This window comes from Taudactylus pleione, unplaced genomic scaffold (assembly GCF_031769625.1).
Source record: "Taudactylus pleione unplaced genomic scaffold, aTauple2 ptg001093l, whole genome shotgun sequence".
Classification (NCBI taxonomy): Eukaryota; Metazoa; Chordata; class Amphibia; order Anura; family Myobatrachidae; genus Taudactylus; species Taudactylus pleione.
The window spans coordinates 184,026-200,438 of NW_028285494.1; the positions used below are offsets into that span (position 1 = coordinate 184,026).

General features: G+C 46.2%; 1 protein-coding gene across 1 annotated transcript in view; it reads right to left on the reverse strand.

Moving 5' to 3' along the window:
* Positions 1-484: 484 nt before the first annotated feature.
* Positions 485-16,413, reverse strand: part of LOC148453758 (solute carrier family 2, facilitated glucose transporter member 5-like) — a 52,397-nt gene continuing 36,468 nt past the window's right edge. Inside the window, exons 7-12 of the mRNA XM_088461765.1 lie at positions 13,925-14,112; positions 9,308-9,418; positions 7,325-7,426; positions 4,511-4,586; positions 2,777-2,904; positions 485-730 (exon numbers count right to left, since the gene is read on the reverse strand). Coding sequence (XP_088317891.1) covers positions 485-730; positions 2,777-2,904; positions 4,511-4,586; positions 7,325-7,426; positions 9,308-9,418; positions 13,925-14,112 — 851 coding nt within the window. The remainder of the gene's footprint in view (positions 731-2,776; positions 2,905-4,510; positions 4,587-7,324; positions 7,427-9,307; positions 9,419-13,924; positions 14,113-16,413) is intronic.

A 16,413-nucleotide genomic window follows, 5' to 3' on the forward strand; every position in this document is an offset into this window, starting at 1 on the left:
CCTCTTACCAGGGAAGTCCAGGACCAGAGCAGTGTGTCCCTCCTGGAGAGGGTCATGTTGGGAGGTATGCCATAGTAATAGCTAGACACGCCCTTAGGGCAGAGCATGGCACACCCCCTCGATGGCATATACTACAACCGACTATAATCTCCCTGAAACTAATTTTCAAAAGTAGGCAAAGTATGATATTAATAATATATGATTTAAATAATAGAATATCTTATGACCACTTCAAAAATGTGAATAATAAAAAAGTAAAATGTTTATTAAATGAGGAACACCATGGACAATAAAAGAAGAAGCTTCCATATGTCTAGCTCGTTATGTAGAAATCGGGCAAACAGAAGTCCACCTTGCATAGCCATCTGTAAAATGCTGGGTGGAGCTGCTATTCTGTAAACCTTTAAATGAAGGGTGATGAGTAGTTTTCATAGCAGTTTAACTGTGCAAGCAGCAGAATACAGTCCAGTAAGGAAATAAATGGTCACAGTGGAGTATTATTAGTTACAGTTATCCCCTGTTTTTCCAGTGGCATTTCACATAACGCTGGGTTCAGGTCTTGAAATTCCTTGGAGTCTGTTCTCTCCTCAAGTCCATTCCTCTTTGCCATCAGCTGACTGATCTCCAGGAATGTTTTGCCCTTGGTTTCAGGAATAATAAAATATATGAAAAGGAATGTAGCTAAACAGATGGCAGCAAACAGGACAAAACAGTACGGTCCTAATCCATTCTGCAAGGGAAAATTAAGAGAAAATGTGATCAAATTTAACACAAACACAGCACATCTATAATATAATCTACGTAATGGCAGTCTAGTGGCTACCATCAGTATTTTACACTGGCACATTTGCACCATCGATAAACATCCCTGTGGGCTAATCAGGTAAGAGAGGCATGGGCCTAGTGGTGTAATGGGGAGTGGAGCTGGTGGTGGACCAATCAGAGAAGGGGGCTGATTGACCCATTCGAAATGGGGCAAAGTGCCATGTCCACTGCGCTGGAAAGCAAAAAAGAAAATCAACAATAATTTGTTGGCAGGGAACCACTGGATCTCCGCTATCGGTGGCAAACCATCAATGATTGAAGGCCATCCCTAGACAGAGCACCAGGAACAGTAGTAGCAGAATGGAAGTCTGTACCCATCATCCCATGCTGGGGAGAGGTGGCACTGACAGGAGGGCACAGATCCGCAGTCAGCTTTCACTGTTCCTGATGCTTTGTCCTCAGTGCATGTGAGCAGGGAGGAGGAGCCTCTCTCCTTCTGGTGGGGAGTAATGCTGGACATACACTACAGCGATTTCAGGCCGATTGCCCGATTTTAGACGCATCGTACAATGTGTTGCAATTGTGTAGTATTTAGGTAGGATATGATCCGATGCGTGCTCCCGCCGCTCTTAAAACGTATTGTATGATCAGATGTGCAGCCCATGTTATCTATCATAATCGTATGCAGATCCTGTGTGTGAAAAAAGCACCAAATCATGTGGTTGGGACTGACAGGGATCTGCCGGGGAATTCAAGGGAAAACGTACAATGAATTGCATCGTACTACTGTATGGCCAGCTTAAGGGGACAGAGCTAAGAGAAGGGTGACAGGTAAAGAGATTAGAGAGATAGAGGGTGGGAGGAGGAAGTGGGAGAAAGAGGTGGGAAGGGAGAACAAAGATAAGAGAGAGAGAGAGAGAGAGAAATGGGGAGAGAGGACAGTGATTACAGAGAGACAGAAGCAGGAGGAGAACAGAGAGAAATGGAGAAAGATAAGACGGACAGAGATGAGAGAGAATGGGAGGGGGGCAGAAATGGGAAGATAGACGTAGACATTGAATAATGGGCACAGTAACAAGTGACATGGCAAATGACGGGACCAGAACACTAATATGCTTTTAAAAGGTTTTAAGTTATTTTTTTTACTTTAGTCACGGCAGCCTATACCAGACACTAACCCATGGCAGCCTATACCAGACACTAACCCATGGCAGCCTATACCAGACACTAACCCATGGCAGCCTATACCAGGCACTCACCCATGGCAGCCTATACCAGGCACTCACCCATGGCAGCCTATACCAGACACTAACCCATGGCAGCCTATACCAGACACTAACCCATGGCAGCCTATACCAGGCACTCACCCATGGCAGCCTATACCAGGCACTCACCCATGGCAGCCTATACCAGACACTCACCCATGGCAGCCTATACCAGACACCCATGGCAGCCTATACCAGACAGTAACCCATGGCAGCCTATACCAGACACTAACCCATGGCAGCCTATACCAGGCACTCACCCATGACAGCCTATACCAGGCACTCACCCATGGCAGCCTATACCAGGCACTAACCCATGGCAGCCTATACCAGGCACTCACCCATGGTAGCCTATACCAGGGACTCACCCATGGCAACCTATACCAGGCACTCACCCATGGCAGCCTATAGCAGGCACTCACCCATGGCAGCCTACACCAGGAACTCACCCATGGCAGCCTATAGCAGGCACTAACCCATGGCAACCTATAGCAGGCACTCACCCATGGCAGTCTATAGCAGGCACTCACCCATGGCAGCCTATAGCAGGCACTCACCCATGGCAGCCTATAGCAGGCACTCACCCATGGCAGCCTATAGCATGCACTCACCCATGGCAGCCTATAGTAGGCACTCACCCATGGCAGCCTATAGCAGGCACTAACCCATGGCAGCCTATAGCAGGCACTAACCCATGGCAGCCTATACCAGGCACTAACCCATGGCAGCCTATACCAGGCACTCACCCTAAGAAATTCAAAGATTAGCCCAACAATGAAGTTTGACAACCAGTGTACACTGCCAGCCACCATAAAAGCTGCAGGACGGGAGGCTTGGCGAAACATCTCAGTGGTGATCACGTATGGTATAGGGCCTAAAGGCAGAGAGAGGGAAACATGTTTTTTATATTATTAAAATATAATATAATAATATATATATACTTTTGAAAACTCTTTATATGAAGCATAATACAGTATCATAATTAATATTCTCACTATTGCAGCTTTATTGTCCCAGTCTGGTTGTAGACTGCACCTCGTATGTCTGTTCATAATGACTTTCTACCATTTTCTGAGAATATTGTATGGCTGTAGGTAGAGATGCTCAAAATTTTTGAACTGGTTCAAGTTTGGTTGAATATCCCTGGCTTGATGGCCATGAACATGTATGAAGTACAGTACAATCACACTTTAACCCCTATTGGATTCAAAATTTGCAAATGCCGATTGCGTTCAAGGTTTACCTATTAAGGGCCCGATTAAGAGATGAACGCAGTAGCACATCCGCTGCATATGTGTACACAGCAGCTGGGCTAAAATATGCAAAAGCAGTAGGAGGCGTCTACGTAAAAAGACGCCCACTGCCGGCTTCCCTGATCAGATACTGTGTCTGAAGATGCAGTTATCGGATCAACTGCGTGACCATCAGACATCTGAGTAACCCTCAGGTTACTCAGGATGTCTTGGAAGGACGCAGCCATTGGCTTCTGCATGGCCAGAAAATGGGTACAACACGCCCCTGTTTTCTGTAACACTTCATGTCGCCGCTCTGTCACCACCCCAAACGCCAGCAGCAGGTCAGTCATGCTGCAGTATTTGGCACACTGGAAGCGACATCACAGCCCAGATCTGGTCCTGCAAAGTGCGGTTTATGCGCATACACAGATCTGTGTGAACATTGGGTTTATGTACATCTCTGAATAAGGCCCCATGTCCGATGCTCATTGTAAAATGTTAATACAGTGTTTAAAAACTTACCATGACCTGCTGTATTTCTCAAAGCTATGAATGAGTGCCACCAGTATAACAGATCGTATTGGTAATACCGCATAGAAAGCACATTCTAAATGCATCAGTAGAACGCACGATAGTCGTCATGTGTTTCGTCCTTTTTCTCAGCGCGTGTTTGTGAGAGCGCTCTTAAGGTTTTATATTAAATTGGGCAGAGGTGCAGAAATTGGGCAGAAAATCTTGAAATCCCGGCCTGCTTTTAATACTAAATTTACTATGCAGCACTTTTTAAAGCCACTGTGCCCTTAGCGGTTTCCACCACTGGGTTTAAAGAGGCAATTTTATTAAGTACAAAACCAGGCATGTTTTATATTGAATACAACTGCACCTTTAAATTAAGCGTTTGAGGACGCAGCGGTTTTGAAAAAAGCTGCATAGTAAATGTACTATAGCCCCCAAACTGTTTATTAATTGACAGTGGCCCAGTAATGATACAGATAGATGGGCAATAATGAAAAGTTATAGGACTTTCTAGTCAGAGAATGAATCTCTCCCTTTACTGTTTTACCTCACACTCACCTCTCTCACACACTCACCTCTCTCTCTCACACTTACCTCTCTCTCTCACACTGACCTCTCTCACACTCACCTCTCTCTCACACACTCATCTCTCTCTCACACTAACCTCTCTCACACTCAGTAAAATTAAAATGAAAGATCTCAAATATGCCTTTACCACAATCTACTTACTGGGTCCTATGGCATGACCAATGACATAGATGATGACACAGGCAATGCTAAGGTAGGGCATCCAATGCACGGTGCTCTGAAAGGAAATGAGTTATGATTAACACAAGTAAATGGCCTCAATACATACATTTATGACCACCTCTCTCTCCCTTTCAAAAAGAAAAATAAAGGATTATTTCTTGGTGGATGAGGCAGGGGAATGATAAGCACCTGGGTATGAGGAGTGTGAAACAGCAGCCGCCAACCTGCCGACACAGGAAAATATATTTTTTTCAGGACAGGCAGGCAGGCAGGCAGGCAGGCAGGCAGGCTGGAATACCAGTCTTACTATGTTCTGCCAGCCCGGGTTGCTGTGTATAATGTAGTTAGTGGAAGGCGTGGGACCTAACACATTTTATGTCTTTTCACCCTCATTAGTTTGAGGTATAGATTATGTGTTTTTGAAGAAAAATGACATGACTACATATACATAGCTTTAACACATGCATCAGAGTTCATAGATTTGCAAGTACCTGTTTTTCCAAAAATAAATGTATTATATTATTTGCATCTGTAGATCAGTAATGTGCCAGCTCTGGGACAGGACCCCAAGAAGATATGTGGAATCTGTTTTGGGATTTAAGATCCAGGATCAAACTGCACGTGGCGTTCCAGAACAAATTCACACAAAGATTTGGCACCACTGGCCTAAACCACGTTGGTTATGCCCAGTACTTAAAGGGGTCCTAGGGAAGTGCTGGAACTCACCGCCCCCCCCCCCCCCCTCAGTGCAATGTCAATAAAGGGACCGCGTGCGTGCCGTTAAAAAGGGGGCATGCTCACAAAAGAAAGGGGCGTGATCACATAATAGTATTCCCGAAACAAATTACGCCACACACTAACACATTCTTGATTCACATTACACCACATAGTAGTGCATCTTATTCATGTATGACACACTGCAGTGCCCCTTTTACACAATGCCCACATTTGTGTGCCTTATACACAATGCCCACAGTAGTAGTGTCCCTTATACAATGCCCATAGCAGTAGTGCCCCTTATACAATGCCCACAGCAGTAGTGCCCCTTACATAAAATGCCCACTGTAGTGGTGCCCCTTACACATAATGCCCACTGTAGTAGTGCCCCTTATGCAGTGCCATCAGTAATGATGCCCCTTATGCAGTGCCCCCCGTAGTGGTGTCCCTTATACAGAGCCCCCTTTATGCAGTGCCCCCAGGAGTAGTGCCCCCTATGCATTGCCCCCATTAGTAATCCCCCTGTAATAGTACCCCCAATAGTAGTGCCCCTAGTAGTAATGCCCCTGTAGTAGTTCCCCCAGTAGTAGTGCCCCTGTAGTAGTTCCCCCAGTAGTAGTGCCCCAATAGTAATGCCCCTCTTTAGTAATGCCCCCAGTAGTAGTGCCCCCTGTAGTAATGTACCCTATTGTGAAGCCACTTACACAACAACAAAAAACAACTAATACTTCCCTTAAGCCCCACTCCCCGTCTGATCTCCCTGGCTGCTCCTCAATCTGAACTATGGGAGAGACGTCATGACGTCTATCCCATAGTGCACTGCACACAGCGGGACCCGGAAGCCGGAGCTCATGAGTGAGCTCCAGTCTACGGCTGGTGCTGTGGGAGGGAGCCAGGCGCCTGCTGGTAACAAAACCTCAGCGGGCGCCCGGCAAATGAAGCCTCCCTGTGGCACCGGGGTTAGGTGGGTTGGAGGAGGCGGTACTGGTTCCGTCTCCAAATAGAAGTGATGAACGCAGTTCTGGCCCATTCAGGCCCACTTTAACCCCCGGTTATGCCACATTATTCATCACCACATAGTTACAGCAGTCCAAGCTTTTTTTCTGAAGGTCTACTAAGGAACAATGGCCCTGATTCAGACCCACTCGCGAGCGGCTGTCCGCTCGCAAGTGGTTCGATGGTCTGCACTGCGCATGCGCGAGATGCAACGAGCGAAGGACTTTCCTTCGCTCGTAGTGTCTGATCAAATGGGGCGTGCTGTCGATGTTGATTGACAGCATGCCCCCTTTGGTGGGCATGCCGGGGGCGTGCCTGCCAGACAGAGGCGTTCCCAAGGGAATGCCTACCGTCAGAAGCTGGCCCCACTGACATCACTAGTGATGTCAGTGGGAGTGATTTTGGCTCTGATAGAGCCAAAATCACTCCTGGCAGGCTTCTGCTCGCAGTGGCGATGGTCGCGATGGTCAAGACCATCGCGACCATCATCCTGCACGCTCGTATATGCTGTGGGTGGTGGCCCACAGCTATACGAGCGTCCAGGAGGACGCTCCATATTTATGGAGGTGGGCCCTGATTCAGAGCCAGCGCTCTGGTCAGAGCGTCCGGCTCTGAATCAGGGCCAATGAGCAATTCACAGAGAGCAATACAATGTTTAATTCACACAGACAGATATGTAAACAAACCATAAGAGAACATTGCTGTGGAATGTACAGGGACGGAGGGGCGTATGTAATAGGCTGCAGGATACAGGCTCTGGCCAGGTTGGTGTTGCCTCTTAAATGACTGCCACTTTAATAATACAGGCAGACTCGCCAGAATCTTGTCAGAGCTGGCATCTCGCATAGGGGTCTATTTATCAAGCAGTGAAAAGCGTGGAGAAGTGTGCTAGTGGAGAAGTTGCCCATAGCAACCAATCAGTTTTGAAATAGCATTTATCAAGTACAGTCTATCAAATAATAGGTAGGATTGGTTGCTATGGGCAACTTCTCCACTGATCCACTTCTCCACGCTTTTCACTGCTTGATAAATATACCCCATAAGCCCCTGAGTGTTTATCAGAATAAAAGATGTGCCCACCTGATATACAAGTGCGATGGTTAAAACAATACAAGCAATGCAGCATGTCCCGAAACCTAGGAGCAGAAGTAACCGTCTACCCCAGGAGTCCACAATGAAAATCTGAAGAAAGAGAGATTTAAAGGATATGATACATTGGGAATATCTGTATAGACATTAATCTAGAGATAAGCGATTTTACATAACAGATGCTGAACAAGAGCAACATTTATACCCACATTAGGAGAGGCACACATGACTCTGCAATAGGGGACATAAATTGAACTATCAAGGATGTGGTCATGTGTAAAACATTTCTACTCCCACTCTCTTACTGACCTTCCTCAGTTGGGCTGCTGCTCTCTTCTACCAAAACTGCCCTCACCACGCGTTTCGTGGTGAGGGCATTTCACCCTAATATATAAGGGCTTTATCATAGTTCTGATAAAGCGCTAATCTATTAGGGCGAAACGCGTCAGATCCCATATACAGCACTTTGATCTGAGCTAAAGACACTGGAGTGTCGTGCCGAATACAAACCTTATGTAGGAAGCATAGCGCACAAGATATCATTGTGGTGTTTACACTAGACCCCGGTGGATGCTAAGTGACCAACCTGAGCTGGAACACACGGGAGCCAAACAAGATTGCTGGAGCAGGGCTGCCCGAATCAGGCTATTTCCCAAAGCAAACCCGCGGTTCAGGTACACCTAGTGCGGTCAAAGCTTGTGACATCAATTAAGCTTTATAAACATTACCTCGCGGTTTCTTCCTATTTGGGACTATTAAATCATATGTGATCCTCACAGAGCATTCTGCACGGGATATTCTATTTATACACATGCAAGTGGAATACTACCTAACCATCAGTGAACATTAGATAAAAAAATATTTTGTTCTCTCAATAGGTGCTTTTATGGGTCTATTCCAGGGGTCTTCAAACTTGGCCCTCCAGATGCTGTGGAACTACACATCCCAGCATGCACTGCACATAGTTTTAGCATGCTGTTATATCAAAAAGGTGGCAGTGCATGCTGGGATGTGTAGTTCCACAGCAGCTGGAGGGCCAAGTTTGAAGACCCCTGGTCTATTCTATTCAATGTATTGAATGTTGAAATTATACAGATCGTTTTATACAATTTGTGATCTAAGATTTATAGTTATTCCTAATAATATATGTTGAAATGTTTTGTTATATATGTGTATTTTATTCTTATATGTGATTAAATTATTATTATTGGGAAACCTGACTGCTATATAATTTTTCTGTCATTTCACAACTTGGTTCTAATAAATAAGTGCAGTCCCATTCTTAGTATATAGTTTGTCTTTCTCTGGGTGTACACACACCCTGTAATTGTGGACTTGCAGCTGATACGGTAATTATAGAATTTTTTTTAGATTTGGTGACACAATAAAATAACTATAAAGATTCTTAAAAGCTAGATTAGCGCTGAAGTAATTTGTTTTTGTTTTTTTACACCAGTGTATGGACCTGAAAACAACTGAAATCCGGTCTATACCGTCGATACTAAGCTCTGGAGAGTGATAAACTGGAGAGTGATAAACTAACACCCAAACAGCTCCTATCTGTCATTTTTCAAACACAGCCTGTAACATGACAGTTAGGAGCTGAGTGGCTGGTAGTTTTATCACTTTCCAATTTATCACTTTCCAGAGTTTAGTACATCTCCCTCATTGCAATCAAACGGTTCAATCTACCCAACCGTTGTTCAGCCAACTTCATGCTGTGAATGGAGGTCGTCTCCATACATCGCTCCTCCTCTCATCCATCCACAGGGTCATCTGCACTAATCAAGCAGTGCTTAAGCTTCATAGAAAAGCAGATAATAAGTTAGATCGGCAGCAGGCAGGTGAAGCCTCGCTGGGACAGAGGCAGCCAGTGGGCAGCCTATTGTCTACAAATGATTTAGATGAATACTGAGCGCTTGTGTACAATGTTACTGACCAGTTCAATGCTCTGACTACACACATAGGACTTACTGCAGCCAAAGTCATCACAACATTGACAGCTCCCGTTGCTACGGTTACATACTGAACTGTGTCATCCGGAACTCCAGCTGTTCTGTATATAGTGTCTGCATAGTAATAAACCTATGAAGGAATAAGGTTCAAGTTAAAGCATGTTTTCAATAAAGAGTTCAACTTCAAATACAGAATTGCATTGACACTGATCCAAAGCCATTAAATATATTTTGCACTTATCCTTGTACAATCCTTTCTGATTTCGTATCATATAAGTAGATGGGACAGATGTGCCACTTATTATCATTGTTTGTGTATTTATTGGACAAAATGGCGTTTAGCTTGTACTTATGTACTTATTACATGTATAAGAAAATGGTAGCATTTTATTATTAAAAAATCAACAATTAATCACTTTATTGCAGTGGTGGAAATGGTGACACAAAAATGACAAAATGCAAAGATGCTAAACGTAGTCCACTCCTCTTGGCTTCCAGACATAAGGACTGTATCAGGGTTGCATGTTACTACTGTAATAAATGTAGATATTCACCCAAATGTAGCATTTCACATGTCTATGTGGCCGTATAGCTCCTATTCATCTATTAGCAGTCTTCACTATCAGTGTGAAATTGCACTATCCCTGCACCAGGTGCAAATAATCTGTTGGTAAACTCCATTCAGCACAGCTTGCAATTCCTCCTGTACGCCCATGATAAGCCCCCAGTACAGTTAGCATACGTGCGAATGCAGATGTGTCCTTTTTTTACTGTTGCCCCCACTCGGACCCCTCAACGCGCCAGGTCCTAAGGGACTTGGCATGCTGAGCGTCTTCTTCTGCTCAATATGTGCGTCTTATTTGCATAATTAAAACACATAGAAGCAACAAAAATGCATTGCTAGTGTACACTGATCAATGGGGTGCACGACATTTGTACATCTGTGTGCACTGAGTCTGAATCTGTGTAAAATTGATGAGAGCAGCCGCAGTTTTTCCTCATGCCATGTGGTTAAAGTCACAACCCAGCGTCTGCAGTACACTGTGAGCAACATTTCTCTGCGTCTGCGATACAACTAAGACGCAAAATTTAAAGAGAAATATAGTATGAAAGTAGATAGTAGAAATATAGCGGCCCTCAGTTACACCCAGTCAGCCACAAATGGAGATACAACTGAGATGTGTACAACACTGAACTGTGAATAGTTCCTTGGCTACTGAGCATGCCCAAAATTACAAACTGTAGGATGCATTCAACAAATGGGTCATGTTCATGAATTAGCCCCAAACTGTACACCTGGCATAATCCATTCATCGCTGTTAATGTCATCCTAATGTCTTTTTGATGACCTTACATAACACTATCATGGGAAAACCTGGCTGTTGTTGGTTAGGCCTCAATCTGAGGATGAAGTTTTCCTACCAAAGTTACAGCACAGAAATACAACTACACAGCACTTTGCGGAGCTGGACCTGTGCCCATATGCTGTGTTGTCCTTAAAGCAGCTACCTTGTCTGGCCCTGACTGCGCGTCAGCTCTGTAAATGCCCTAAAGAAGTGATCTATTAATTAATATATCAAATTACATGAGAATGTTTTAGTTTATGCTATATTAACCTCAACAATGATGAGACATAAAGTGGTAAAACAAGAAATGAATCTGAAAAGATTTTCAAACATTTACACAATCTGCAATTCAGATTGTATCAAGTGAAATTGGCATCCACCTAATCTGTATATAGCTATAACAGCCCTGATCTTCATCTGACTACTCCATTTTCTGTGGGAGGGAGTTCTAAAGCATGTTTAAATGTATACATTTTATCATACTTACCTACTCTCTCGATTCGGCCGGGAGCCTCCCGAAAATCAGGTGCCGCTCCCAGCCCCCAGGAAAAGTAGGCAAGCCTCCAGACCGGCTGCCGACCCCCCGGGCCCCACTTCACCCCCCCCCCCGCAATTACTAGACAAACCCCCCCCCACAGCGGGTGGGTGGCGATGATGCAATTCACGCTGAATCCTGTCATCATGACCCCACCCCCTGCTTCACAATGCTGATAATCTCAATATTGTGTAGCAGGGGTGGGGCGGGGCCAAAATTATGTGATTCCGTGACTACGTCCCCATTACCGGGTAATATGCTTGGCCACGCCCAATATGCAGCGTCATGTCCCCCTGCTTGGCCGACCTGGCAGACCCTTCCCGGGAGGGGCTGTCAGAATGTCGGCAAGCATGCATTTATTAATTATCATTGTGCCTGCTAAGAGTTGTACGCTAATCTTGTCGCTAAAGCGTTTTACGCAGATACTGAGAATTATTATGCAAATGTAACAGCCGTCAGGTTTTGTATTGAGGCACCGACAGGATGCTTTGCAAATCCAAGTGGCTGCGTAAAAAGTTACAACATCTGCGTACAAAGACCTGGCATGTAGTCACCAGCCCAGCAGACAGAATTCAGGCGCCGGAATCTCGACAGCAGTCAGAATCTGAACTTCAGAATTCCGAATGCTGCGACCCCGATGGTGAATATTAGGGTTAGGGGTAGGCACTAGGGGGAGGGTTAGGCTGCGGAAGGGGAAGGTAGGGTCAGGCTTCGGGGGGTGTTAGAATTTGGCTGCTGGGGGTGGAGGGTTAAGGTTAGGCTGCGGGAACTGTGGGTGTAGGTAGGGTTAGGGGAAGGGTTAGAATACTTACCTGCATGCATTGGGATTTCAACCGTCAGGATTACGCTGTCGGCATTATTAGCATCGGGTTCGCGTACCAAACCCCAATACGAAGCATCGGACTCAGATCAGATGACCCTATGGCTACTCAGAATGACCAACAGAACAAAGACACATGCACCAGTGAAACTGCATACAAAGACACAGTTGCTGGATCCCTCACACCTATAAAATGGTATGCGGTCAGGAAGCCAGCGGTCGAAATGCCGACCGCCAGCTTCCTGACTGTCAAATCCCAGCATGGGACTAATGATAGACATCAAAATCCCGACGCCTATCATTATCGACCTACCGAAACCTCGACGCCCGGCATAACGAACGAATGTAAGCCGGGCGTCAGGAGTGGACAGCCGTGGAGGGGTTACGTTTAGGGGGCTCCTGGGTGGACTTAGGGTTAGGCAACCCCCCGGGAGGGTTAGGCTAGGGGAAGGGGGGTTAGGGTTAGGCACCACCGGGGGAGGTTATGGTTAGGCACACCCTGGGAGGGTTAGGTTGAGGAGGGGGTTAGGTTTAGGCACCCCTGGGGGGAGGTTAGGGTTAGGCACTAGGGGGGGAGGTTAGGGTTAGGCGCCCCTAAGGGAGGGTTAGGGGGGGGGGAAGGTTAGTTTTAGTATAGTTACTTACCTTGTTGGGATCTTCACTCTTCTGTCTTCCGGCGTCAGTATTACATCCGCCGGGCTCACGTCTGGCGGTATGTCATACCGATTCCCTATAAAACGTCTGTGACACGCCTATACAATGGTTGCGAAACACCTGCGTTTTTCTAACCACCCCTCAGTTACCACACATAACCTGTATCTGGGCCTGATTAACTACGGTACGCAATATTGTGTATGCACGCAGTTCAACTGCGATAGCATGGTAATCCATTGCGATCTCAATGCAAACTCAGCACTACATAAGGACGCCCACTTTACATTGCACACATCCGTAATACTTAGCAGAATAGCGAAACCATCGGTACAGTCGGGTACCATCACAGCCTCACTCACACAAGCCAGAAATTGCTAACTTCTGCGCACGCTATGAGACCTCAGACTGAGTATGGCATCGCAGTGGATAATTTATGCATTGCATTGGGACGCCTGCATATCGCAGACCACCCCCGTCACCACCCACAAACGGCACTTCCTGTCAATCACTCTGCAATGGGTCTGCGTAGCTGCTGCGATCGCAGTCCCGATCGCAGTGGCTGTTTCGCGCATGCACGCACAGTGCGAAACAATTGCCAGATTGTGTGCGTAAGCGCAGTTGCGTACAATAGTGAATCAGGCCCTCTAACTGTCAATCACTCTGTATCTAAATCCTCTCTGTGAGCGACATCGCAGAGGCACCAAGACGCATGCACCATGCGACTGACACGTGCGATGTAATAAAAACATCGGCCAACTGCATAAATATCGCCAAAGCGTATATCTCTGAATGAGCCCCATGGACAGTGGTTTATTTAAGAGCAAAGTTTTATCCGTATTTATGGACACAGGGTACAGAAATACATCATACAATTTAATATGTAGCATGTGCAATTATATTCACACTTTTACAGATACATTTTTTTTTTACTTTTTACAGTCCTAATTCCTCACTAAGTTGATATTGCTATTTATGTATTACACCACAACCTGTGATGATTTCTGTCATGAGTTTTTTTCTCTACAGAGAACATGCCATCTGGGCAATGCTCACATACATGTCGCAGCAAGCTTCCGCATTGTTACAACAACAGCACCACTGTCACTTATATAGTCATAGCAATGAAAATGTCACTGTCACCCACATCTCACACATCGTGTGCTTTGCTGTGCTCATCTTGCAAGAGCTCTGCAGAATATTACTACTCCTTACTTTTACAATTATAATGGTGGAAGTACAGTTAATAAGGCCCATTACTACATTATAAAGTTTCCAGCTCACCGCATTTATCCCAGACAGCTGTTGTCCCATGTTCATGACAATAATACAGATTAGCTGCCAGCGAAGTGGGCGGAAAGAGCACAGGTTTTTCACTGAAAGACGTCCCTCTGTTTTCTCTGATTGATCTTCTTGATATATTTCCTTAATTTCACTATCCACATCTTCCCAGCCTCTTAAGCGTCGTAGGTCTTTGAAGGAAAACAAATAGACGGTGGATTTAGCTACCCAGTATCATGAACTTCCATGGTAATATCTACCTTATCCATCAACCATTCCTAAAGCTACTGTATACAAAATAAAATGCTGGTATATGCAAAAGCTAAACAGCCAAGATGGGAGGGAATCGGTATGTAATGCCGGCTGTCTGGATGCCTCCTGTCACAATACTGACAGCGGCATCCCGATGGTTGGTATCCCGACAAGGGTCAGGTAAGTATACTTACCCTCCCCCCTTCTCCCCCTAACCCTCCCTTCTTGTAGCCTAAACTTAACCCTCCCCATCCCACACCCTAACCCTCCACGTTAGTACCTAAACCTATGTCTCCCCCCTTCGCGCCTAAACCTAACCCTCCCCCTTTAGTGCCTAACCCTAACTGCCCCAGTGTTGCTTAACCTTAACTCTCCCCCCTAGGGGTACCGAACCCTAATGCCCCCAAAAAACCTAACGCTAACCCCGCTATGTAACCTAAACATAACCCCCTCACACCTCTGCGGCTAACACTAAGTACGCCCCGGACTTACCTCGTTCGGGCAGGCGTCCTTCTGTGTACCGGCGTCAGTATTAAGATAGGCATCGGTATTTCCTAACTTAAGTCCCTTGTCGGGCCTCGCGGCCGCCGGTCTCATTACTACATCCCTGTCACATACCTTATTTATCTTAAGCATGGTTTATTTTCACATTATTTGTCTATAAATGAGCAGTAAATCATGAGGCCACTATTTATTTTGCATGTTAGGCATGTCTCTGTATATATATATATATATATATATATATATATTGTGATAGGATCACTGGTAAAGTGGTCTGTGGCAGGTACATTTGTCCCAGATTCCTGTCTTATGTGTTTTAAACCCCCAGGAGAAAGTCTGCAGTGTAGCAGGCTTGAGTCTCGGCTTTTTGAAAAGCCGGTTTGGGACCTGGGGGTTGTGGGTGAGAGGAGAGGGAGGGCTCCACCCACGGCCACTCCAGGTTTTTGGGTCTTGCAGCCTGGTAACAGGCTTGTTAGGGTTTCCACCTGAGAGTGGCCAATATAAGCCTAGTTTGTTTAAGGCTGAGTGTCTCACCTGGGAGAGCAGGCAGGGAGTTTGCTCAGAGACACTTGAAAAACCTATCTGTAAGTGCTGTGCTGTGCCTTTGTTGCTGGTGAGGGCATTAGGCCCTGCCAGGTTCTTGTAGTGAGGGAACCACCTGTAAAGTTAGAGCCCAGCCAGGGCTAGGATTTATGTTTATGGTTTCTTTATGTTGTTTCTGTTTTGCACAATAAAGACTGGCGCCGACCAGCTTGTACTCGAATCCAGACTGACGTACTGTTTCCCAGCTGCTGTGTGTGTAAGGAAGGAGTCCTCTACCCAGGAGAGGGACCCCTACTCTGACTGTGTCACAATATGGTGGAGAATGCGGGCACCCACACACACTGAAGTTGCAGCGAGAGGAAAACTTTCCGTTTAAATATTAAAGGGACAGACACCCAATTTGTGAGTGTGGAAATAACGCTGGAGTCCTTGGAGTCCCATAGAGGAGGCGTCAGCCAATGCTCAGAGAGGCAAGGTTCAGCTTCCAACCTACACCCCAGGACAAAATGGAGGACATTAGCTACAGCAGCTCAGCAGGAGACGAACAAACTTCAGCAGGAATCTACCAGGGCTCAGCAGGAATCCACCAGGGTGCAACTGTTGGCCCTGGAGACAGCCCAGAGGCAACAACAGGTCGCCATTGAAGAAACCCGCCAGGCCTTAGCGGAAAACAGCCAGGCCATAAAAGAGGTGGTACAGCACCTGGTCACCCGGCCCAGAGATGTTACTACTGGTCCTCCCACCACCACTCACTCCATACGAGCCAGTCACTTCCTCCAAAAGATGACTTCGGGCGATGATGTGGAGGCCTATCTCACCGCATTTGAAAGAACGACCGAAAGGGAGAGTTGGCCCCAGGAGCAGTGGGCAAGTCTGGTGGCACCTTTTCTGTCTGGGGAGCCACAAAAGGCCTATTACGACTTATGCCTGGCTGATGCCAAGGACTATAAAAAACTAAAACAGGAGATCCTAACTCGCTTGGGAGTCACCACCTTTGCTTGTGCCCAACGGGTCCACCGCTGGGAGTTCCATATGGACCAGCCTCCACGTTCACAGATGCATGACCTCGTCCATCTGTCCTCAAAATGGCTACAGCCTGAGACGCTGACGGGACCACAGATCGTGGAAAGGGTCGTGATGGACCGGTACCTGCGATCGTTACCTACGACTCTGCGCAAGTGGGTGAGCCATGCAGA